General features: G+C 39.0%; 1 protein-coding gene across 1 annotated transcript; it reads right to left on the reverse strand.

Annotated features, from left to right (window-relative positions):
• Positions 1-27: 27 nt before the first annotated feature.
• FEM1C (fem-1 homolog C) lies at positions 28-23,349 on the reverse strand. The gene is made up of 3 exons (XM_081233272.1): positions 23,188-23,349; positions 21,596-22,313; positions 28-4,913 (listed from the first exon to the last, which is right to left on the reverse strand). The coding sequence occupies exons 2-3, from the start codon at positions 22,137-22,139 to the stop codon at positions 3,607-3,609; spliced, it is 1,851 nt and encodes a 616-aa protein (XP_081089398.1). The 5' UTR covers positions 22,140-22,313; positions 23,188-23,349; the 3' UTR covers positions 28-3,606.
• Positions 23,350-27,593: the final 4,244 nt, after the last annotated feature.

Consider the following 27,593-nt stretch of genomic DNA (forward strand, 5'->3'; position numbering starts at 1 on the left):
GTTAATAAGAATACACTAGTATTTGGCGCAAATTTAATTTTATTAAACCTTACAATGAATGTTGTGGCATATCATTTTCCATTGTGTGACAGTTTATTGGCTGGCATCTGAATACAGTACTTTTTGGAAAAATACACAATGGGAATTGACAAAAGGGAGAGAAACTAGTTGCTTAGTGATGTATGAGGGCAAAAAGAAAATGACAACCAATTAATTTTAGTTTCCTTAGTACCTAACTCTAAAATGGTTAAAGTTCCAAGCAATAATGCTGCTGTTACAGTGCACAAGAATATGGTTATTATCTCATCCAGCCCCCACAATTCTGGGGAAATTAAAAGGATTATTATACCTGTAAAATTCAACCTAAGGCTTCTGCTGGGTAATATTATTTTAAAGAGCTACTTTTTCAAATATAACCTCAACAGTTTTCCCAAGTCACAGCAGATGGGGGTCTCGAAAACATTATACATTAAGTCACTTTACAAATGAGCAATCACTTAACAGCAAAATCATAATGGGCACCAAATTACCTTTGGTTGATTTGGGCTAATGTCCCTGTCAGATTTATGGATAAGAAAATGACTATTTTTAAAATCTGTAATCCACTTGTCTTTATAATATAGACTGGCATCTAATCTGAGTAAAATGACCATTTCTTTTACAGAAATGATCAAGAGTGGAACATCGGGCTTCCCTGGTGGTGCAGTGGTTGAGAGTCCGCCTGCTGATGCAGGGGACACGGGTTCGTGCCCCGGTCCGGGAGGATCCCACATGCCACGGAGCAGCTGGGCCCGTGGGCCATGGCCGCTGAGCCTGAGCGTCCGGAGCCTGTGCTCCGCAACAGGAGAGGCCACAACAGTGAGAGGCCCGCGTATCACAAAAAAAAAAAAGAGTGGAACATCTAAAATTCAGCAGGCCTTAACAGGGGATTTTTATGGAAATGTAACCAAAACTTATACATTAGCTCCAGCCAACATTACCATACTACAGTGTACAGCTGAGAGTACAATTAGCTCATTATTAAATTACTCATCTGTTGGTTAAAAAAAATAACACAAACTTAAGTATTTTTTTAAATTCAGTCTCACAATTTTGTGAATACTTTCTGACAAAGGCCTTAAACAGTGTCTGTGGGCACATTTATGAAACAACCTCCTCTAAAATAAAATGGACAATTTTGAGCTTTTAAACTAACTGATTTTTCAAGAGCTCCTAACATCATTTGGGGAGATGGCAAACAGATAACTGTATCTTAATTAAAATAAGGCATTTCAGTTATCAAGACTGAGGAATAGTTCTAAGTTACCTATATTCAGTGGTGGGAAAATGCTATGTAAAGAAATCCTTATTTTATACTAGAGTTGCACAATTCAAATTCACCTATAAAATAGTGTGAGATGTGCCTTACTATAAGAGCATGTAAGCGCTCCTACCCCCTCCCAAAAAAAGGAATATTAAATCACTTAAAATCCAATTGCTCACTGTTCACCCCACGATTATTGAGATCAACTAATGGAGATTTACTGTACTTGCAAAGTTTTCCTTTCTTTAAAAAAAAAGGTTGTTCACGCATATAATTCTTATTCCAGAAGGTTAGAGGCAAATGATTTCAAAAATTGATGTCTGATATTTCTAGAATAATTATCTAAATTACAAACTATTCTTAATTTATGTGGCAGTTCAAATATTTCAAATTTTCCTATAGTAAACAAGATATTAAAATCTCTTCATCAAATGGTTGCAGAGCAACCATTTATATCCAAATCACCTTTTCAATGGTGAAATTAAATATACAACCTAGTAAAATGAGTAAGGATATCTTTAAAAAAATTAAACTTCAATTATTTAACCAGAAAGTAAGTCTAATGCTTTTTTGTTTATTTACTATTCTTCATTACAAGTTTTTTACTGAGTAAAGATGAATAAACCTAATGTGACTGTTTGCAATGATGACTCCTTAAATACCCCTACATCAACCCTCAGAATAAAATGTCAACACAAAAATCCAAGTGATCAGGCTCATTAAACTCACAGGTAAACTGAGTTTTTCCTCAAACCAATAAGGAGCTTTTTATTCAGAACAATTTCATTAAGACATTTGCAGGGCAAATATGCCATCATAAATTTTATTCTGAATAACAATAAAGTGCTGAATGATAATTACCTGAATCTTTTTTAGTACTTTTCACTTATTTTTTTAAGTTAAAAGAGCCCTTTCTGTGGCATTAGCAAAGCTGTGAAAAAAAAAATCCAAAAAAAAAAAAAAACAAACAAAGAAGGGAGGGAGAGAGTAAAGAAAGAAAAGAAAGGAAGAGAGAAAGAGAAAGAAAAAGAGAAAAGAAAAGCTAATTTTCAGTAAGGGAAGAGGAAGCACTGCAACCTTTTGTGTTTAATTAGGGTGACAAATAATTGAGACCAAAGTAATTCATGCAAGTTATCTTCAAAGGTATACTTAAGCTTGAAGAAAGAAGGAACACTGTTACTGACCTTTTGATACTATGGCAGTAAATTGCATACTAAAAATACCTTAATTATCCTAGATGCCTAGATCTGGCTTGGCAAGCATCATGCCACTGACATGCTTCAGCTCTTTTTTGTAAATAAAAGTGATTTGCAGTTCAATTACTGCATATTTCCGTGTGACTCATTAAGCTGTGTGATAAACTTTGAGGTTAAATTTAAGCAAATTCTCTACACCTAATCACATCATCAGCACAAGCAGGACAATGCTGGCACAGCATGAAAGGTGGGTCACTTTATAAGGATTCTTCCTTTTACTGCATGATATATTAAGACGACAGACCTAAATTTCAACTGGGTTAATGAGTTGGAATAGCTTTGTTTCCCAAATTTAGCACACAATAATTTCAGTGGATTAGAGAAAGAAACCTCAGATGTAAAGAAAAAAACAACAAAAAAGCTTGAGCTCTGGTAGCTAACCTTTAGCTCTAAAAATTGTCATGCTACAAGAGTACTTTCGTAAAATGAACTTTGTAACATACTTAACAGTGTTTCAGAGTTGAAGTTGACCAACTGCTGCATAGAAAATATGCTAACATACAACAGTCAAGTTGAAGCCAGTGCATAGAGAAGATAAAGCACTTATGGTAACTGCAAATGGTAACAAGTCCATAAAGTTTGTACAACCTAACATGGATCCATAAGGGGAAAGAAATTGATAAGTAGAAATGGTTAAGTTAAAAGTGAGGTGGAAAAAGGGGAGAGGCTCGGAGAAGAGAAGGAAGAAGCACAAAAAAGACGTTCAATTGTATAAAATTCACAAACCAGAGAAGTATAAAGACACCACTGAAAAATGGTTAACTCTGTCCCAAACACCCAACAGCAAACAAAACCAGAATGGATAAGCCTTTGGCAGACAATTTTAGAAATCTGAATATGAGATTACATTTCTCAATAATTCACAAACAATATATTATATGGTATATTTATATTAAATACTGGGAAACCAATCCTGTAAATTTGATGCTTACAATGCTTTAGCCAATGAGAGCACGATGAAATCAAGCTAAATGAATGCTGGTGTTACCACAACAGTGCTCATTTATGAAACAACTGTTACCAAGTCGTGCTTCAACAGTCAAATTATCATCTATGAAGTGAAACGAAGGTCTCTAGCTTTTCTGGGATATGCCCTTTATAGTATATTCTATGATTCACTATGACACGAGCAGCTAGACACTGCAATGTGGTATGATTTATAGGCTGGATCAAATTTTTAGCTATTTCCTTCTCGTCCAGCAAGTCACTAGCAGTTTGTTTGTGCAAGTTTGTGGCATCAAAATGTGCACCTGATTTAATAAGGAGATTCATGATGTCTGGATGGTTGTTCAGAGCAGCGATATGGAGGGGACTGTTGTCATCTGAGTCTCTGACGTTCACATCAGCACCACATTCTATCAGTATCGCAGTAACTTGCAGAGATGGAAATTTACAAACAGGGTACTGCCCTACACAGGTAGTATTCTTGTCCACAGCCAGATGAAGAGGGCTGAAGTTATTCTTTCCCCTTGGATGCAGCTTAAGAAACCTGTATATAGTTTGCTTTTTGAAATGATCCTGTTCTAGAGTACAAGGAACTTTTTCTAATATGCAAATCAAGTGCAAAATAATGGAAAGAGCCTTATTTAACTGTAATGGGTCTGCTGGACACTGAGTTTGTTTGATCGCTCGCTCTATTTCAAGGACACTTTTGCACAGTATGCCCATAAGATCATCAAATGTAACAGTGGTGCCCAGACCTTTAGCCCTATACTGTAGCATAAAAGAGAACAGTTCTGCAAAAGATAATAAGCTGCTGGCGGTCATCGGGCTTAGAGGGTCCAAATTGTTCTGCTGCATATCCAAAGCATACTTCCATAGGTTGATGCATCGTTTGAAATTTCCAGAGTCTGCATAGACAGCGCCTCTATATCTAATATAGTAAGAGGTGTCAGGATGAGAAGGACCGAGAATACGTTCTCTAATTAATAGTGCCTGCATTCTCATCTCATCAGGATCAGCGATAAGACCTTCTAGCTCTTCTGTACTGTTTACCTCCTTGGCATAATCATAAGCCATTATTAGTGTCTGCGGTACTGGTTTGCTAATTATATTAGTCCTATCACTGTACCTCATGTTCATTGCCTTTTTCCAGTATTTCAAAGCCCCAAGCAGATCTCTTTTTTTGTCTACAAATGTAGCTCCCAGAAGCTCTAGAGCATTGATCCTTTCTGTCTTGCTGGTCTGTGCATGGTGAGTCAGGAAATCCACAATATTTGTGTGACCAGTCACACTTGCTGAGAGAAGGGGAGTCATTCCATAACCATCCTTTTCCATCTTGGCACAATACATAAGAAGCATCTTCATGATGTCCAAACTTCCAGATTCTGCGCAATCATGCAATGCAGTATTACCTTGAGGAGGAGGAAAAAAGGAGATAACATATTTGAGGGACCAGGATATAATGTAATACATATGTATACTTTAGAATCTAAAGAAAAGCAGGCAGCTCCAAGCTGCCCTCAATGGGACATACTTTAATTTGATTACAAATAAGAAAAAATGATCCCCAGCACCTAAAACTAATGTCTGACACACAGCAGGGGGAAAAATATTGGTTAAATTATTTGAATAAACGAAATGACAAAATAAGGCATTAAAAGATATTCAAAGTCACTAAATGAAATTCAAAATTAATCCACGGCCTCTTGATATTTTTCAACAATGTTTTCAAGTGTATATTCTACAACTAAAAACTGACAAAATGAAATTAACCAGCTATTTATAGTTTTGCTGACAGTCACTTAACTTTCTGGGTCAGACTCCACATTTATAAATAAGAAATCTAGTCTGCAATACCTAAGAGTCTCCAATTTGATTCTAAGAGTCAGAAATTATTTTTTCAGTATTTCTGATTGCCAAGTGAACCTCAGCTGTTTTAGTCAAAAATCTTGATAACAAAGTACAATACCTTCTTCAAAAAACTCACATAAGAAAAACAAGTTCACTGAAACCTAAAAAATATGTGGGTGGTTCAACATGAACTTTAAAAGGAGACATCTGAAGTGTCCTTTCATAATGGATATTTCCCACTGTAATTTAATTTTCTTAAACATTCTTTTTAGATGTACTAAATGTTCTAACACCGTCCGATTCTTCCCACACATGGATTAAAACTGACAATAGACACTGGCACATTAGTAAAAGGCTGTATGGATGGAACATACTAAGACATAACCACTCATTTTAGCTACCTAAATTTAATATAAACATTCTACTAATGATCAAAACAGAAATTATCATGCAGACCTTTGATATTTACATACAATGTTTACAGAAAATTTCAACAGTCTTTTTAGGCAAGTGTGTGAAAAATAACTAATATAGCTTGGCTGAGACAGCTATGTTTAGAAAGACCTGCATGCAAGGATGGCCCTGGGCTGGCATCTTGAATGTTGTCTGGTAAACAGTTCCAAGATATAAAACTTTCCCTAAATGATAAGGGTGGCTTTTATGCTGACTACCTGCCTTCCTTCTGGGACTCTGGAATTTTGCATATGTGCTCAGCAGAGGGTGCCTTTGTGACCAGTGCCCAATAAAAACCTGGACATTTGAGTCTCTAACCATTCTCTAATCAACCAAAATGGGTTTCCCTGGGCAGGAATATTGCACACATGCATTTATGTTGCTAGGGGAAGACTGCTCTTTGTGACCTCACAGGAAGGAGAGAGCATAAAAAAGCCTGCACAAAGATTCCTCTAGACCCCAACTGTGCCTTTCCTCTTATGATCCAGGTACATGTCCTTATTATATCACTGTAATAAATCTTAGCCATGAGTACAACTGTATGCTAAGTTACCTGCAAACATGGGGGTGGCCTTGAGGACCCCTGACACAGGATGTGTACTAGAAAGTTATTTAAACCTGAATACTTCATGTAACAGATCTACAGATAAAATTCAAAAAAGCACAAGTTGTAATACATTAGGACTTTAAATCTCTTCACAAGTTTATCCTGTTTATTAGTCTTCCATGATATCTATAGGGATTATATTTAAAAATCTGGATATGTTAATTGTGACCCAGGATTCCAATGGTCTACAATGGAAGGGTGTCTGATAGAATGTTTTAGCAATGTGTATGGTAACCAACCACTAAGAGAGCCCAGAACTTCTGACTACTAATGTTGATTTGCTCAATTAAACATGACTACTACTAAGTATATTTTTAAAACTCTTTCGAATTATGGATCCCTAATATTCCCATTTTCTCTAAGAAATAGACAATATAATAGAAATATAAAGAGAAGGCTTAGATGGCATTCTTCTCTATTCAGAATAATAAAATCAAGAAAAAGAATGCAGCAAAAGCCAGTCTTTTAAGTAACTGAATTGACGTATTGGAAAAATGAAGAATATATATATTTTGAATACACCATATACTGAAAAAATGTTCTGTTTTATTTTTTGTTTTAAAGGAATAAGAGACTCTCACATCTAGTACTGGCAGAGGTAACATGATCACCCTCCCAATAAGAACCAGAAAAGCTGAAAACTGCATTTTTAAAAAATCTGTATGACTGCCTGTAAGAGCTCACAGGGAGACAACATCCAGGAGAATAAAGAAAATTAGTTAAGTAAAGTCCAGAATTTGGGGGAGCTTTCCCCAACGACCTTTACTGATTCTGGAATAGGCAGCTAAAAAACTGGGCAGAGCTTTTGACCTTTCAGGGCTAGAGGAGAAAACGAGTCCAAAGCCCATTAAGAAATCCCTATACACTTTAGGTTATAGCTCTGAAGGGCTGCTCTCTAGGAGTTAAGGTGAAGTGCAAAGAAACCAGCGTTCACAGGCACTGAAATGCAAGTTAAAATCATCTTGATATTGAATTAAAGTAACCCAGAACTGCTAGTATATATATAATCAAAGCCAGAAGCAAATACAAATACTATTTAGATGAAGATATTATCATACTAGAGCTCAAATTATTTTTATATATTCTTCATATATAATGTTTGGTATCCAATCAAAAATAATGGACAGAAGAGAAAGCAAGGAACCACAACACAAAAACCAAGGATAAGAGCTAAGAGAAAAGCCCAACAGAAGATCTAGATAATACAGTTATCAGACACAGACTTTAATAATTATGCTTAAGATATTTTTAAAAATTTTTGAGAATTAGACAGAAAACTGTAAACTACAAAAAGAACCAAAAGGACATTCTAGAACTGAAAAACTCAATGGGTGGCTTTAAAAGCAGACTACACACAGCTGAATAGAGAATTAGTGAACTAGAAAATTAAGTCAGATGAAAATACATAGAAAGAAGCATGAAAGTGAAAGGATGGAAAAACAGGAGACTATAAGAGACAGAGGAAACGATGTCAAAAGGGATAACATGCTTAACACCAGAATTATAGACTAAGAAAATAGGCCCAAAGCAATATTTAAAGAGATAAAGTTTGAAAATTTTCTGAAGCTGATGAAAGATTAACCATAAATTTAGTAAGTTTTATAAACAAGGATAGACAAAAAGAAAGCCACACTGAGGCACTCTACAGCAGAACCGTTAAAAACTAAGGACAAAGAGAAAAATCTTAAAACCAAAGAATAGGTGGAAATGACCTGCAAAAGAACAACAATTAGACTGACAGCAAAGTTCTAATCAGAAACAAGAGAAGCCTTAAAGCACTAAAGGAAAATAAATGCCAACTTAGAATTCTGTGAAGTAAAGGACCGTTTCAGGTGAGAAAGAAAAGATGAGCCACATGGAAGCCTGGAGAGGAGAGTATCAACATTGACAGAAAGGGTAAACTTGTGAGATATCTAAATAAATATTGACGTTAAAAATAATACCTGTAACAGGGTTTGAAACACATATAGAAGAAAAATGCTTGACAGCAATAGCATAAAAGTAAGGAGGGGGCCTCCCTGGTGGCGCAGTGGTTGAGAGTCCGCCTGCCGATGCAGGGGATACGGGTTCGTGCCCCGGTCTGGGAGGATCCCATATGCCGCGGAGCGGCTGGGCCCGTGAGCCATGGCCGCTGGGCCTGCGCGTCCGGAGCCTGTGCTCCGCAACGGGAGAGGCCACAACAGTGAGAGGCCCGCATACCGCAAAAAGAAAAAAAAAAAAAAAAAAAAAAAAAGTAAGGAGGGTAACTTGAGTTAAGTATTCTAAGATTTCTGCCTTGCTTGGAAAGAGGTAAAATTAGAAATTTATGTTAGCCTTTGATAAGTCAGAGTAGTACTATCTAGAGTAACCACTAAAATAATAGAGGGTATGCATGCAGAGAATTACTATATATCCTCTAATATAGAGAAAAAATGAAAAATAATCCAAACAAAGACAGAAACAAAGCAAAACAGGTAGACAAATAAAAATCAGTAAGTAGCTAGGAGATTAAAGCCCAAATATATAAGTAGTTACATTAAATACAAGCAAACTAAATGTTCCATTAAAAGACAAAAACTGTCAGACTGAAAATACAAACACATAGAACTCAACTACATGCTGCTTACAAGAGAAATACCTTAAATGTAAGGACAGAAAAAGGTTGAAGTGAAAAGATGAAAAAATATATATACTTTATGCAAAAATTAACCGTAAGAAAGCTGTCTGATATTAAAATATCAGATTAAGTAGACTTTAAAACAAAATGCATAATTACAGATAAACATTTTATAATGACATAAAATTCAAAACAACAGAAAGATATAATTCTAAATTTGTTTTCACCTAAAAACAGCAAAATAAATAAAGCAAAAATCAACAGAACTACAAGGAAAATCAGATAAATCCACTCATAATACATTTGAACACACCTTTTTCAGTTTAGGAGACCAAAACCAATAAGGATATTGAAAATTAAATGAACACTATAGAATTTAATTTTTTTCTAAGGACACACGGAGCATATACAAATGCTGACTACATTCTGGGCCATAAAATGAGACTCACACAAATGTCAAGGGACTGAAATCACTGAATATGTTCTAAGTCCACAATACAAGTTAGATTAAAAACAAACAAGCGGAAAAAAAAGAAAACCCTAGAAAAATCTCCACATATTTGAAATTTAAAAATATACTTTCAAATAGCCCACGGGTCAAAGAAGGAATCCCAATGGAAAGCAGAAAATATTTTTATCTGGATGATAATTAAAATGTTAAATAAAAAATCTTGTGGGATATGGCTAAAACTATGCTTAAATGTACATTAGAAAAGAATGGCTTTTTGAAAAAACAGCTAAGTTTCCATCTCAAGAACTTATAGGGGAAAAACAATATATTAAACCTAGAGAGACTAGAAGCAAATAATAAAAAACAGAAATAAATGAAGAGAAAAGGTACCAGTATGCTAGCACGGCATTTTTTCCCCTAAATTGTATTAACTAATGCGAACTTATATTAATAACTATGCAAAGTAGAGAAGATAAACTTGTTCTACAAACAGAAACCAGAGAAATTGGTAGTAAAATTAAAACCCATGTCTCCTAATTGCCATTTCAGTGTATTGCTCATTACTAAGGTCATATTTTAAATGCTAGTCATACTACACTCCAGTGAATAAGTTATTTCTAATATAAACCAAGCCTCATAATAAAACTTTCACCAATCATATTACTTTCCAGCTCAAAAGCTTTCATGCTTCCTCTAAAGAAATAGCTGAAAATCTTCAAGATTTCAAAATTCTACGGCATTGATTCTCAAAGCACTATCTGTGTGAGGATGAGAAAGCAACAAGGCAGAAATCTATAGTTTTAGAAGGCATGTCATGTGAAGTAAAGCTTAATCTTGGTAGTGGGAATACACATAAGAAGATATACTCTGGGAAATAGATTTTTAAAAAGAGAAATATTTCCCTAACCTACCTCTCTAGCCTCATTTGTTGTCATCTCCAGTATGAATGCTGCTCTGTGAATCTAGGCCAGGAGCCAGCAAACTTCTTCTGTAAAGGGTTAGACAGTATTCCAGCTTTTGCAGTCCATAAGGTCTCTGTTGTAATCACTCAACTCTACCATATAACAAAAAGTATCCATAGGCAATTGGTTAAATTAATGGACATGGCTGTTTTCCAACAAAACTTTACTTATGGACAGTGAAATGTGGCTTTTGTGTAATTTTCACGTCATGATATATTATTCTTCATCTGATTTTTTTTTTCAACCATTAACAAATATAAAAAATATATCTTAGTTCTCAGGCAGTACAAAAACAGGGGGTGGGCAGGATTTGACCTCTGGGCCAGAGTTTGCCAACACCTTCTCTAACCCAAAAGACATCAATACCAGCCACATACAAGGCAAAGAAACTGCTTAGGCTTCCCATCACTGTATTCTAAGTTACCTCTCCCAGCCTCTAGAGTAGTCTTGCTTACTTCCACCTCCATGCCTCTTCTCTTAATTTTCCTGTCAATATACTCTTTCTGGGCTTCCCTGGTGGTGCAGTGGTTGAGAGTCCGCCTGCCGATGCAGGGGACACGGGTTCATGCCCCGGTCCGGGAAGATCCCACATGCCGCGGAGCGGCTGGGCCCCTGAGCCATGGCCGCTGAGCCTGCGCGTCTGGAGCCTGTGCTCCGCAATGGGAGAAGCCACGACAGTGAGTGGCCCTCATACCGCAAAAAAAAAAAAAAAAAAGTATATATATATATTTATACTCTTTCTTCTTTGCCTTTTTAAGTTCTTTTCCTCCAAGTTGCACCAGAAATTTCAGCTGCTTAAAGAGGCCTTCTTGGTTATCCTATGTCAATTTATCATTTTGAGAATGCCTGGTGAATAAATGTTTCATTCATCCTGGTAAGTACTCATGTTATACCTACTATTATAATCTTATGTAATACCTTACATAATATGTTAGTGCTTCACAAATAGGTTTTCTTACCTAAACTGTCTATTCCTAAACTACACAGAGCCTATGTTATATTTCCTTTATATCCCAGATAGCAGTTAGCACAATATCAAAGCTAAGGTAGATTCTTAAATTTTTAATACTTGATATCACAAAAAATGATTCAAATAAGGACAAAATAACTTTAAAAAGTAAAATCTTAGGGCTTCCCCGGTGGCACAGTGGTTAAGAATCCGCCTGCCAATGCAGGGGACAAGGGTTCGAGCCCTGGTCCAGGAAGATCCCACATGCTGCAGAGCAACTAAGCCCCGTGCACCACAACTACTGAGCCTGCTCTAGAGCCCGTGAGCCACAACTACTGAAGCCCGCATGCCTAGAGCCCATGCTCCGCAACAAGAAAAGCCACCGCAATGAGAAGGCTGTGTACCACAACGAAGAGTAGCCCCCTGCTCGCCGCAACTAGAGAAAGCCCGCACACAGCAACGAAGACCCAACGCAGCCAAAAATAAATAAATAAAATAAATACATTTTTTTAAAAAAGTTAAATCTTAGCAGGAGGGGATCACCTTTATTATTCTAACAGGTTAAATATATAACCGCCACACTTTCATGCCCTGGAAGCCCTAAAAAATTTCTGAATTATAACCTAGACCATTACTTAAAAGTTAAGAAAACAGAGGTCAAAAAAAAAAAAAACCCAATACAAAAGCATAATTTTACAGCAACTATGTCATGTCTCCAAGTGTCTCTACATAGTATATTTTGATAAAGTTGTAATCAGAAAATACACAACTGTTTCCTGCTTTTCACCTACATCTTAGTCATTTTGTCATGTTCCATGTATATAGTCTACATGAACTATTTACATAGATACTACATAATCACTCTTAATGGCTTTATGGTTAAAGTTCAAGTAAGGAGGCATGTCATAATTTACATAAACACTTCTCTGTTGATGGACATCTGCATTCCTTCAGAATTTTCACTATTAAAATTAATGCCTAGGGCTTCCCTGGTGGCGCAGAGGTTGAGAGTCCGCCTGCCGATGCAGGGGACATGGGTTCGTGCCCCGGTCTGGGAAGATCCCACATGCCGCGGAGCGGCTAGGCCTGTGAGCCATGGCCACTGAGCCTGCGCGTCCAGAGCCTGTACTCCGCAACGGGAGAGGCCACAACGGTGAGAGGCCCGCGTATCGCAAAAAAAAAAAAAAAAAATTAATGCCTAAAAAACTATAAGGACAGATAACAGACCAGTGATTGCCAGAGGGTGGGTGCTGAGAGAATGGTTAACTGCAAAGGGGCATACAGGAAGTTTTCATTCCACCTCTATTGTAGTGGTGGTTAAATTACAGTTTATGTTTTTCAAAACTTAGAGAACTGGGCTTCCCTGATGGGGCAGTGGTTGAGAATCCGCCTGCCAATGCAGGGGACACGGGTTCAAGCCCTGGTCCAAGAAGATCCCACATGCCACAGAGCAGCTAAGCCCACGCGCCACAACTACTGAGCCTTCGCTCTAGAGCCTGCGAGCCACAACTACTGAACACGTGTGCCACAATTACTGAAGCCCGCACGCCTAGACCCCATGCTCTGCAACGAGAAGCCACTGCAATAAGCCTGCACACCTTAATAAAGAGTAGTTTCTACTCGCCGCAACTACAGAAAGCCCACACGTAGCAACGAAGACCCAACACAGCCAAAAAAAAAAAAAAAAAAAAAATGTGGTGATGGCTGCACAAATCTGTGACCATACTAAAAACTAATGATGGGTGGTTTTTAAATGCATGAATGGTATGTGAATTATGTCTCAAAGCTGTTTTAAAATCAAAGTATTTGTTTTTAGTAAAGTATAAGTTGTGACTGATAGAAACAGCAATTAAAAGGTTTTTTTTTATCATAACAAATCTGTCTGGAAATGCACAGAAACAGTTCTTATTGTAACAGGGAAGAGCCAATTTTGACTCCATGTTGGATCTGTTTCTTTGACTTTAGCCTTTGCTTTTCGTTGCTTTTGTTATTATAATCATACATAATTGCCTGCCTCCGGGAACCCTACCCACCTGTGAATGGCCGCAAGAAAAAAGAAATTAACACATCCCCTCCCGGAGGCTGGCCATTCCTGGAGATGTTCTCCATGACTGATGGCCCTTTCCACTTTACTTCCTCCCCACCTCTCCCTCTCTATTCTGACTTTTTACTTTACTTCCCTCTGATTCTGTAAAAAAAAAACCTGGCATCCAGACCCCATAAGGTGGGTTTTTTGGGGGACCCTAGTCTGCCACCTTCTCGGTCTGCCAGCTTTCCAAATAAAGTGGTACTCCTTGCCTCAACACCTCGTCTCCGATTTACTGGCCTGTCGTGCAGCGAGCAGAGCTAGCTTACACGACAGCTCCAGCTCGCTCATCATCTCTCCTCTTTAACCTGCTGTGCTTGGCATCCATTCTTCTGCCTTGCAGCTGGGGCTAAGCCGAGTCTTTAAGAGAGGTCCACCTATAAACATGGGGGCGGGAGGGAGGGGTGCAGTTCAACTGCATAACAAGGCTGATTCCAAGCATTTTACTCCTGGAATAGCTAATTGGTATGTGTTAAGGGAGCAGGCGGGAAGGGGTAAAGAGGAAAACTTTAGAATATCAAAGGAGCACTAGAAGGTTCCTCTGCTCAGAATATTTCCCTTCCCCATGTATGCTGTAACACCAGAGACACTCAAGGACAAGAGTTTGAAAAAAAAAAAAAAGAATCAAAACTAGGATGGGGGCTTCCCTGGTGGTGCAGGTTGAGAGTCAGCCTGCCGATATAGGGGACATGGGTTCGTGCCCCGGTCTGGGAAGATCCCACATGCCACGGAGCAGCTGGGCCCGTGAGCCATTGCCGCTGAGCATGCGCGTCCGGAGCCTGTGCTCCGCAACGGGAGAGGCCACAGCAGTGAGAGGCCCGCGAACCACAAAAAAAAAAAAAAAAAAAAAAAGATTAAAAAAAAACTACCGGTATCAAGATTACCACGTGCCTTCCCTTCATTCTTTATATAAGGCAGTGAGCTAGGAACACAGAGAAATTTAACAATACAGGTCCTTGAGCTCACTACAAAGTTAAATGCTAAAAACTGCTCAAGATGCATTCATGTGACTCGAGGAGGACAAGGACTTGCCTTTGAAATGGGTCTTGATAGCAAGCAGTAATAGCTGAGCTAAGGGATCAGGACTAAATTCAATAATAGTACAATTTGATGAAAATTATACAACTTAAGTTGATGAAAACATCAACATTACAATTCAGACTTACATTCTAGTTCAGACTCTCTATTCAACTACAGCTCTACCCAAAGGTAGGGAAAAAAGAGGAAAAGAGATATTTTAATCAAATTTGCATCCATGTGACTTCTTTACCTGGGCCTCTCCCCCACTCTTCCACCTCTATCTTCCAACACATACACTCCCCATGTCTCAGTAGCATACATCTTTAGAATGCCATGGGCTTCCTAAATTTTCTTTTAAACAAATTTAATTAATCAAGGTGATTAAAATCTCATAAAGATGAACTCAGTGAGGGAACTATATGTAGCTAAAAGATCAGTAAGTAAAACTTAACCTCTGCCTTAAGTTTGTGTTGCTGGGGATGACTCTGAAATAGCAGTAGTGTTCAGGATCTACTCATTTTCACCATCTTCAGTTCAATTTTGTGAGGAAACAGTTTACAGTCCAATCTTCAGGGATAAAGGAACACAATAGATATTTCCCTACTGCACTCAATAGACAGACACATCATCTACAGCTTAGCTTCCCCAACTAGGATGCCAAGTTTCCCTGAAGACACAGAGAAAGTGTGCCAGGAGATACAGGAGGGAAAAGGATGAACAAGAAACAACTTGCAGGAGCAACTTGATCTAGGATTAAAATGTTAACAAATTCAACTAGTTAAACATTATTATTATAACAAAATAAGTATGGAATGTTACAGAGTAGAAAGAAATTTCAAAGCCCTCTCTTTCACTCTTCTCTGCTAGTAGGTGTGTTCTGAGGTAACCAAGAGCTGAGCTAGAGTTCTCAAAGAAGAAAAACAGAATTTCAGCTTCCAACACTCTCAGTCCTGAAGTATACAAATAAACTACCTACATGACAATAGTCATTATCTTTGTCCATTCTCTTAATACCAACCATTCTTAATTTACAGTGGAGATTTTCTTACATGAAATTCCTTTGGATTTACAGTGGATAAAAGAAAAAAAGGATTTTTTTTTTTAACATTCTCTTGCTTGAAATACATCTATACCCTAAACTGCCTATACTATAGGAGAGAAAGAATGCCTGCGTTTGCTTCGAGCTACTGCAGAGAACAAAAGGAGGGACAAATATACTTTTTAACATATATTGGCAAATGTGGATAAATGTTGAAGCAAGGTGATAAATACATAGTGGTTCAAAGTATTCTTCTCTCTACTTTCTCCACTTACATATAAGTTAGAAAATTTCCATAATAAGGAGGCAAATAGGGGCTTCCCTGGTGGCACAGTAGTTAAGAATCCGCCTGGTGGGCTTCCCTGGTGGCACGGTGGTTAAGAATCCACCTGCCAATGCAGGGGACAGGGGTTCGAGCCCTGGTCTGGGAAGATCCCACATGACGCGGAGCAACTAAGCCCTGTGTGCCACAACTACTAAGACCGCGTGCCTAGAGCCCATGTTCTGCTACAAGAGAAGCCACCGAAAGGAGAAGCCCGCACACCACAACGAAGAGTAGCCCCTGCTTGCCGCAACTAGAGAAAGCCCACACACAGCAATGAAGACCCAATGCAGCCAAAAATAAATATTTAAACTAAATTAATATAAATAAATAAATAAAACCAAGGTTTAAAAAAAAAATCCGCCTGCCAATGCAGGAGACACGGGTTCGAGTCCTGGTCCAGGAAGATCCCACATACCATGGAGCAACTAAGTCCATGTGCCACAACTACTGAGCCTGCACTCTAGGGCGCGCGAGCCACAACTACTGAGCCCACGTGCCACAACTACTGAAGCCCGCACGCCTAGAGCCCGTGCTCGCAACAAGAGAAGCCACTGCACTACAACGAAGAGTAGCCCCCGTTCGCCACAACTAGAGAAGGCCTGTGTGCAGCAACGAAGACCCAGTGCAGCCATAAATAAATAAATAATTTTTTTTTTTTTTTTTTTTTTTTTTTTTTTGCGGTACGTGGGCCTCTCACTGTTGTGGCCTCTCCCGTTGCGGAGCACAGGCTCTGGACGCGCAGGCTCAGCGGCCATGGCTCACGGGCCCAGCCGCTCCGCGGCATGTGGGATCTTCCCAGACCGGGGCATGAACCAGTGTCCCCTGCATCGGCAGGCGGGACTCTCAACCACTGCGCCACCAGGGAAGCCCAATAAATTTATTTTTAAAAAAGAGGCAAAAAACTGCCTGATCTAGCTCTCTCAAACCCTTTTAAAGCTAAGCATACTTACGAGCCTACATGGTTTTCTCCCTTTTCTAAGCTCCTATAGAGTTCTACCTGTACCACTCACTTTTCACAATCACTGTCTTAATGTCTTCATGTACGTATTTCTGTACTACAAGGACCAGAAAACACAGTCCTTGCCATCAAAGAGCTTATAATCTTTCCTCTCTTAAATGCAACACATTCATTCAACAAACTCATTTACCAATTGCCCACTGTGGGCCAGATAACTCTTTCTAACACATGGATACAAACACCAGGTCTCTAGCCTCAAAGAGCTCACAATGTAACAGAATTAGAATGTACTAATATGGGTTTCTCTAAAAAAAAAAAAAAAAAAAACACCTCAGTCATTCCTCTGCTGAAAACATTCACTGACTTACCTACCACTGCATAAAGAATAAAGTCAAACTCCTTTACCTGGAAGTCAATGCCCTTTTATACTCTAGCCCTGACTGCCCTTTGGTCCAAATATGCTACTTTCCAATTTCTGTACCCTCCAAGCATATTTCTCAATGTGCCTTTCCTTATGCCATTTCCTAAGCCTTAAAAACTGGATCAAATTCCTTCTGCAGATCTCAACTCCAACAATCCTTTCAAAGCCCAGTTAACTCCATGAGGCCTTTCCAGTCAGTACACTCTTCCAAAATCCTATATAATGAATTTATACCATTCCTTTAGCAGTGAACAAATGTGATGTGCTGTATCTTTTCATAGCCTCCACAATGTCCAACACAATATCTGGCCTACAGAAAACGCACAGGAATTATCCTATTACTAATTTACTTAGTTACCTTGGGTATCTAAAATAATTGACCCATGCGTGAGGATAGCCTGTCCTCTGGGGCCAGTCTCCCCAATCCCAACTCAAAGAGCTGTTCTATATAGGTCTGTAGTACTCAACCAATCACTTTCAGGTGCTCAATTTCCAGTCGAATTTGGGTGTAAAAGCAGAATTGAGGGTTTAAGTAACTTTTCCATAGATCTGCAAAGTCCTATTATGAGTCAAAACATAAACAAACAAAAAAAACTCAACTGAAAAAGAACCAGGGCTTCCCTGGTGGCGCAGTGGTTGAGAGTCCGCCTGCCGATGCAGGGGACGCGGGTTCGTGCCCCGGTCCGGGAGGATCCCGTGTGCCGCGGAGCGGCTGGGCCCGTGCGCCGTGGCCGCTGGGCCTGCGCGTCCAGAGCCTGTGCTCCGCAACGGGAGAGGCCACAACAGTTAGAGGCCCGCATACCACACACACACAAAAAAAGAACCAAAGAAAGCCAAAGATGACTATAACCGTGAAGTACTGAGATCAGTGTTATGGCCCTAAGATGGGCTTGTCTAATCACTCCTGATTTGGGGTCTATATTTAAATAGGAACCAACTTTCCTGTCTCAAAAATGAACTGTTGTGTTAAACTGGAGAAGCATTTCTAAATATCTCAGTTTTTCTCCCCCTTTTGAATGGCATGGGAAAAAAAGGAACCCACTGTCCCCTCAGGTAATGAGTTAGTTGGGGATAAAGTATTTCCAAAAATCTAAGACAAGAAAGCACTACTGCTGCATTTACCCCAGTGTGGTTTAAGTACCTGCTTACGAACCTGTCTCTCTAAACAAGCCATGAGCTCCTGAAGAGCAGGGAATCAAGGACTGGATATCTTGTCTTACTCATCTTTGTATATCCTAAGTCAAACAGTCTGGCACACTCAAGGGACTCAATAAATGCTCTCTCAATTAATGAATGAATTCCACCTTAGGTTAAAACATGTTCAAAATGCCAACAGCCTGTTAAAAAGTAATGGAAAGAAGTTAGATAATATATTCAAATGCCAACTGCCTGTTAAAAAGTAATGGAAGGTAGAAGTCACATGCATTTTATATTTAAGTAAACCAAGCATAATCTACTGATATTTTCCTTCTTCAGAACCATTTCCAACAGTTTACATATAAAATTTCCTCAGAAATTATTCCATTTTATCCCTCATCTTATCAGTCTTTTCCATTTTTTACATGGGGATAAAAATGTGGGGAAAAAAAATCCTTTCTTGACACTCTACCAGATCCTTCTCCAGTGTTCCTGCCTCAGTTTCAAACAGTTCCTGTTTTTTTATTACCCCCCAAACCCATAAAAAAAAAAAAAAAAAAAAAAAACTGAAAAGTCAATGAGGGAGTAATTATCAAAGAATGGAAGCTTCAGGACCAGAGTGGGGGACGTGCATACGTACTTGAATCTGCCCCCAATATTCTTTAAGACTCACTGTCAAATTTAAAAGGCACTATGCAAAAGTTAAAGTACTGCACACAAAGTGATATATTATATATACATACAATACACACGTATGTATTATGTGTATATATGTATGTATATAAAACTGAAGCTATATGAAAACAATTTTTGGTATAAAATTGTTTTCTCTTATGTGTACTTCTTTAAACAGCATAAATACTAGATATTGATACTGAGGTAAAAAAAAGAAAAAGACTCTAGAATTAGCCAGAAGAGGGAGTATACACATCCTCAAGCACAAAACTATATGATGATGGTGTTAAAAGGTTTTATTACCTCTGAAATAGCAAAGGTAATCAAGTTAAATATTGTTCACAGTTTACTAAGGGAAAATGCTCACTAAAATATGGGCTATTTACAGTATAGTTCTCCCATACATTATATCTCTAGAAGTATAAAGAACTTTGAAAAAGAGAAGGGAAAATAGTACCAGTACTAATCTCTCCAATGACTTAAGTTTAAAACATGCCCCAATTTGATTTAAATACGGGAGTTTATCAACAATCTCTACATCATTAGGCTGATGAATAAAAAGCCCAAAACAAACTAAAAATTCAACAAGCCTAAACATGCAGCCATAACTTTTAACCCTTTCTCTTCTAGGTATGATTTCAAAGCATTCCCAATACTAACATGGTCAATTAAGCAGTAATTTGTTCTTTTAAAACAAACATTCTTTAAAAGAATGGTGATTGTTTAAAAAAAAAAAAGTCATGCTGTCCTTTTACCCAACACCTACATCAAAGATAATCAGAAACAATAAAACATTCATAAGAAAGAATGTTTACAGAAACATTTCTTATAGTGAGAAGGCAGAAGCAATGTAAAACTCCATTAGTAGAAGAGTATGCAGCTACTGAAATTAAAGAGCTATAATTAATGACACATTTATTAAGCTAAAAAACAAGTACAGAAGAGCATATAAAATAAAATTTCATACATATATCTAAATGCAAAATTCAGTATCTTTGGGAGGATTATCTCTAAGTGCTGGAATTTTGTGAGATTTTTATATTTCCTCAGGAAAAAAATTTACAAAAAAATCACAATGAGGCTGTATCATTTTTACGACAAACCTTTTTAAAAAAGATTATACTAACTTCAGTAAATATGTCCAGTAACTATGTGGTGCCCCATAATTGTGTGGTTTAGCCACTCTGAGAGGCAATCAGTCATTATCACAATGATAAATGCACATTCACTTTGATTTAGCAATTACACTTACAGGTATTTATAATACAGCTATTTTCACATAAGTGTGCAAAGCCACAGATTTGTTCAAGAATTGTTTATTTTGGATGTGACCTAACTGTCTGTCAACAGGGACTAGATAAATTATGCACACTCATACAATGAAATACTGTGTAGCCATGAAACAGAATGAGGTAGCCACGTGTGTTGGAGTTGAATGACATTCAAGATAAAGTGAAAAAAAGAAAGAACAGTATGTATCAATTAACAAAGAAGAAAGAGGGAGAGATATACAGACAAGTATACTTGTATTTGCATAGACTATCTTGAGGACACACAAAACACTGTAAACAATGGTAGCTGGTGGGCTGGAGGTCTAGAAATGAAGAGTGTTAAGACTTATTTTTCATACTAAACACTGTAAACCAATTTGTATTGTGTGACTTTTTTTTTTACCATGTATGTATGCTCCTTTAAGTCTTATAGTTTTTTAATATTACGCAGTGAATTACTTTGCTGTTGTATAAACAAATATGTTTAAGGAAAATAATGCTAAGTATTAATATTATTCTATCAAAACACTTGTTTTTAAGGGTTAAAAAATTCCTAAACTATCATCTGAACAGTATACACGACCATAAAGCTGAACTCTTCTTCTGGACAAAGATGTTTACATTGTTGCTAGTCAGCAAATCCACATCTGCTTAACCTAGTCCATGTTTTGCTCTGGGCATTGTAGCAGTTTAAAAAAATCTGTTCTCTCTCTTGCTATATTTAATGAAAGGATTTTCTATTGGCCACACAGTAAGTATGGAATAAGGGAACAGATTTTCTCCTTTTCATTGATATTAATCCTTCCAGGTCAGTATGGCCTAGCCGTCCCTGACAGAATAACAAATGAAATGCCTACCTAAGACAAACATGACAATGACTCACTAAATATAGTAGTTGCTACTCCAAGGGTATTCTAAGAAAATAAAACTAAGAGAAATATATTAAATCAAAGTATATTCTTAAGTAAACACAAGTCTAATTGCTCAGATCAACTGCCACTAACATGCTCTCAACTTTGGGGAACCCACGTCCCATGAATTGGAAGTTACTCCAAATAAAGAGAGAAAATGCTGCTTAACACAGTGATAGAGGTCTTTTTTTTTTTTATCACATTTGCCCCATGTACTATCAAATACCAAAGAAACAATCAACAAGGTTATACTGGAAGGGATACCTAATCAAAATAGGTCTGTCAGTGTTGGTTTACTCAACACCACTGCTTATAATTATGTATCAAACTTCCTGAAAATAAGTGGTAAACACTTAAAAAATTAAAATGAATATGAACTCACCTTTAACACTTTTTCTATTAACATCTGCCCCTTTTTCAAGTAAATACTGAGCAATCTCTTTGTGTCCTTTGTAACATGAGATCATCAAGCATGTATGCCCATGTCGGTTTGACACTTCCAAATCAGCTTTGTGTTCTACCAGGTACTTGACTATGTCCAAATGGCCATCGAAACAGGCAGCTCGAAGAGGAGTTGAATTGGTTAAAGTCGTGTTGTTGACAGACGCTCCATGATTTAACAAAGACTGAACCACCTTCAGATGTCCTGCTGCAGAAGCGGCCCACAAAGGGGGAGCCCCCTCAATGGTTTCGCCATCAAAATTGACCGAGCCCCCGACTTCTATGGAGGCACTGCACTGCTCTAGGAGAAATTCCACCATGTCAAGGTGCCCATACCTGGCGGCCATCAAGAGCGGGGTGGCCCCATTTGTTTTTTCAGAGATCAAGGAGGAAACCTCCTCTTTAGATTTGCTTGCCAACAATTTGGTGAGAAGCCGGAGTTTGCCATCTCGAGCTGCGTTAAATACTGCTGTCTTTAGATCCATTTATGTCCAGTTGAGAGGCTGTGCTTTATTTATCCTTCAAAGCAAAGCTCCAGCTTAACTCTATTGACACAGGCAAGGGTTACAGGAACCAAAGTTCAACGTTAATCACGGCGCCCCAGAACGGATGTATGTTCTGTCTACTGCCGTCCAATATATGACAACCAGAGCACCAAACTAGAGAAAGAAAAAAAAAAAAAAGTAGCGGTTTTGAAATTTCCATAGGTAAAGGTGAAAACACTAGGTTTTCTTAATTTTTACTCCTGGGGGCGGGGGGAGCCACACTTTAGGGACTACTCCGCCTCCCCAAAAAAGGTGGGAAAGAAGAATACAAAAAAGATACACACAGAGACCCAAATGTTGTGGTGGGAGGCAGTCTCTTCTCTGTATACGGTAAATTTAAACACTACAGGCAACCGGTTTTCTCGCCTCCTAACCAGCCAAGCTTTGGGCTAGTTTTGCATTGCACACGCCCAGAGAGAGTACAACCCAAAGAGGCAGGAGACGCGGGTGCAGAAATGTTTCCCTTTTCTCACATCTGCAGAGGAGAGCGGACCAAGGGCGCGAGGCTGCAAGGCCTCGCTGTGGCCAGGATGGCTTTCGAGAAGGAACAAAAAAGGTCGTACCCAACAAACCGCGGCCAGCTAACGCCAAAACCGTCGCCCGAAAGGTTCTCTCTCCTTTAAAACTACTCGAGGCTCTCAGGAAATCCGGCTGCCTTTTAGCTAACTTCGCCCGCCCCATTCTGATACCCGCCCCCCCGCCCCGCAAAGGGGTCCGTAGGTTCCCCAAACCACAGCCGCCCCTACACAACCTTCACCTCTACCTTTTCCCGATAGGGGCAGCCCCCTTCCCAAGCTCCTCCATCGACCACGACCCCCTCCCGCAGGCCGACCAGCCGGTGGCCTCCAGCCCGCTACCCTCCTTCCGCTCCTGCGAGCGCCCTCCTTCCCCTTCCCGCCCAGGCCTCCCCGCAGGAGCCTGAGGCCGCGGCCCTGGCTCGGCCGACCACCACCACCGCCGCCGCCGCCGCCGCCGCCGCCTCCACTACCTGCCAGGGGGCTAGTCCTCCCCGCCGCCACCAGCCGCTCGGGCTCGGGCTGCCCCCTCAAAATGAGACCGCTGTCCGCGCCGCCGTCCGGACTGCCCAGCTCCGCCTGCGGCCGCACAGCTTCTCCATACCTCGCGCCCCACAGGAATGAATCCGGCCGCGCCGCTCGCCCCGCCCCACCCCGCCCCGCCGAACTGCCTCCCGCCCTCCCAGTCTGCGCGGGCTGCAACGGCTGCAGCAGCCGCGGCGGATGGTGTAATGGACTGCGGGCCGGGGGCCGGACGTGCCAGAGCACTGCTTCACATCACCGACGCGGCAGCCTCGCCATTGGGTCGGGGGAGGGCGGCGGCTGCCGCGAGCAGACGCCTAGGGGCGGGGCGGGGCCACGCCGGAGGCGGCCGCCGAAGGTTGGGGGAGAGGCTGCCGAGACGTTGGGAGCTGCTCCACGCTCCACCTTTTGGGGCGCTCGTTTCGGGTACCTTTGGGTCCCAAGGCCATAACCCCCAGACGGGTGGTAGCCATTATTTCTTTCTCGCAGACATCAACTCTCTCAAACTAGTCTCTTCTAAGGCTCCTTCCTTTGGTGGGCCCTGGAATATACCGAGCTCGTTGTGAGGCCTCAAAAAAGCAGAAGACAAACGCAACAAACTTGAGAAAAAGATTAGTTTTGGAGGTTGCCAAACATGGCTTAGTTTATAAAAATATGAACTCAAAAAATATAAAGCTACAAGGAATGATAAAGCTTAACAGCAGTGTAAGTCAAGAAGGTCGAGTTCTTCACTCTGAACAGTAAAACCAGGAAATGAGAGGAAGCTAAAAAGTTAATATAAATGAAAAGAATTACTGCTTCGTACATCAGGAAATAAACTTGTGGAATTCATGACGTTAACACATGGGATGTTTTAAACTAGGTTGAGGAAGAGTTTAAATATGTTTGGAGACTTAACACCCATAGTGAATCATGATGAGAAAATAGTTTTGAAAAACGTAGTTTTCAATCTCTTGAACACTTTATTTTGGGGAACTTAAACTCACAGTTTTTTGGTACCGTTAAGAGAAAGAGAATGTTAGATTAGACATTATCTGACCCCCAGCATCATAAGTGTAATTAGCATTATTACTTAAAAAGTAATGCAACATTAAAGACATTTTATTTAAAAAATCCCTTCATTTTTGCATATTTACTTATAGTATTGTCCAGAATTTTATGTAGTTTTGTATAATTGAAATAATTATTTTCATACAACTACATATTTTGCTTTTTTACCTTAGTATAAAGATTTCTCATTTTTTATGGTCTTAATAATCATTTTTAAGTGGGGCATTATATTTGCCTCAGGCAGTTAGTATATAAATAAGCTCCACATCAGTACTCCAAAATTGAAGTTAAGGTTACTACCACTGAGAGGAAAATACAGAAGGGCAGAATAGAAAGGATGAGGGCAGCAATCTATAAAAATCAAACAACCAAGAGGAATTGGCTTTTTTATCCCTAGTGTTAAAGGTCACAGTTCTACACTCCCAAGGTGTAAACACCAGAGTAGTTTCCCAACCAAGGCCTAATGTGAGCTGACCTATCTCTCTTATCAAATTCAATAAGATGATGTAAAAATTTACATCAGTGGTCTTCAAACTGACATGAGCACCCCCCAGGGGATTTCCAAGGGGTAGGCGCACACTTAGTTTTAAGGCCACCAGTTTCTGAATCTTCAGCTTGCATCTGTATCATTTCCTAAAACTGATCTGCTGGTAAAGGAATGCAGTATGGCATCTCCCTGTTTCATTTCCCAACTCTTTTACAATAGCCATATATTTCCCAAATTGCAAAAAGAAAGGACATAACTTTCACTCACTGAGAATCTTAAAATGGTGCATTGTTCCAGGGTATAAAACCTCAGGCAACCTTTGTCAGTTCTCTATCCATTTAAAATATTGGACTGTACAGAGAAAATATACTCCTAATGACTGGATAACAAATTCTTTTGCACGCCAGGTGATTTCCAAGTAATAATAATAATACTTATTAATGTAAAAAACATTTTCTTAGAATTTGTAAAGATGAAAAAATTGAGAAAAACATTGACGCTTAACTCTGTCTCCTTCTTGTAAGATGTAGTATTTAACAACAAATGCACGCACTGATTGTAAAAAATTACATGTTTAGTAATTATAAACATTTGTAATATATTTTGCATTGTTTTGAATACCTGATCATTACTAATAAATATAATAATATCTTAATTGAGAAGAAAATGTTTTAGCACATAGTCTTTCAGTCATAGGAAATTTTAAAATTAAATATATTTATATTTTCATCACAGATAGATATAATAGGATGATCAATAAAATACATTCAGGGCTTCCCTGGTGGCGCAGTGGTTGAGAGTCCGCCTGCCGATGCAGGGGACGCGGGTTCGTGCCCCGGTCTGGGAAGATCCCACATGCCGCGGAGCGGCTGGGCCCGTGAGCCATGGCCGTTGGGCCTGCGCGTCCGGAGCCTGTGCTCCGCAACGGGAGAGGCCACAACAGTGAGAGGCCCGCATACAGCAAAAAAAAAAAAAATAATAAAATAAAATAAAATAAAATACATTCAAACATAAAAATACATTAAACTAGGATATGATCCTGAGGGATGGGGAAGTGGAATGGAGCTATAAGTGTGAAAAGAAAAAGAAATTACATAAAATATACTGAAGGTAAAGAAGAGTTGGTTCATATATTTTGTAAATAGCTGATAATAGGCATAATTGCTATGGTATTTAGATTTCATTGGATTCCTTTAAAAGAGTGACCATTCTAGTTTAAAATGTCGTTTTTACAGTATGCAGGAAATTGTATCCTTTGCAACTGCTTAAACTTATGACGAAAAAATTTGAGATGTTAACCTAGAAATATGCAAGAGGGTAAATAATATTTCATGTATGTGAACAAAAATATTTGAAGACTACTGATTTACTCATTAACCTGCTATTGGAGGTTGTCTCTATTTCTAAAGATTTTGGCAGTATTTGTTCTTCCAATCTTTGTTTTTAGTTTTTTTATTTTCTTAAATAGAAACTCAACTAAATTTTGTTTTCTGTTTTGCTGAAAGATCTTACATTGTGTTTCTAAACACCCATCTCCTAGGGCACCTTTTATGATTGGGAAGGAAAAGTTTTTTGTTTCGCTTGCTTGGTTCGATTTGGATTGGTTTGGTTGCTAAGACTTTGGACTCTGGCTTAATTGGCAATTACTGTGGTCCTGAAAGCCTCAGAATATTTTGGGGGATATAACAAGGAGAACCATGGACTCAAGGTCAAGGAGTCTGCAGGTGGTACAGGTGGGAACTAGAGAGGTAGAAAAGGGGGAAAGGACCAGAGGGAGCCTCTGAATAACCCATTCTGGTAAGTGCCCAGGGGCTGGCAGGCAAAAGACAAGCCACTTTCAGGAGCCAAGGCAAACACCCAGTCTACCTCTGAGGGGAAGCTCGTGTCACTGCATCCACAGCTCTGACTCATTGGCCTTCCCTGAGACCCAAGGCACTACAAGTCCCTAAGAAGGCACCTCTCTGCAAGGCCCCCAAGACACTGTAAGCCCAGAGGGGACACTACCCCATACCTGAAAGGGTGGTGGGAAGGAAATGGACTAGCAGAGACGGGGCACCCTTATTAGTAGAACAACAAACATTTTCAAGTTGTCTAAGTTGTTTTCTTCTTTTCATGTATTGCTTTGGGATAAATTTCCAGGAGTTGGATTATGGAACACCTTTCTGGCTTCTCATACATATTGTATCACTTTCCCAAAGAGTTAGGCCAATCTGCTATACTAGTGGCAAGAGAGTGTGTTGAATTCGCTGAAACTTGTACCCACTAGATATTATATTTTTAAAATTCTTGCTACTTTGGTATGTGTCAAATAGTACATCAAAATTTCCCAAATTTGCCTGACCACCTTGTGATTTTTTGGCGTCCATATAATCTCCTATAATTAGTAAACTATTCTTTCTTAAGTTTTCCTTCCGGGGATTTTTCAAATGTTTCCTTCTTGCTGGTCTCTGCTTAAACCAGAAACCTCAATGAAAGATTCTGCTTGCACAGTTTTGGTAAACTTTGTTAACTTCATCTAATTTCACAAAAGGATAGGATGAATGAAAAAATATTTCTTGTTTTCAGTAACTAACTGAGCACTGGTTTAATTTTAAAAAGTGTGAAAGGAACCTACTTTAATGACTATAACACAAAAATAGTATAGCAATGTGTATGCTTCCCAAGCTATTTAGAAATGCCTTTCTTATAAAAGAAATCTATTTTATTAACACTGATAATTTGTTTTACCAAAATAGTTTTTCATAAATTCATTCATCATGTCAATAGTTACTGAATCCTATTGTATACTATGTTAGATGCTAAACGGATATGATCCCTGCT

The sequence above is a fragment of the Mesoplodon bidens genome (genome assembly GCF_964165515.1).
Source record: "Mesoplodon bidens genome assembly, chromosome: 4".
In the NCBI taxonomy this organism is placed as follows: domain Eukaryota; kingdom Metazoa; phylum Chordata; class Mammalia; order Artiodactyla; family Ziphiidae; genus Mesoplodon; species Mesoplodon bidens.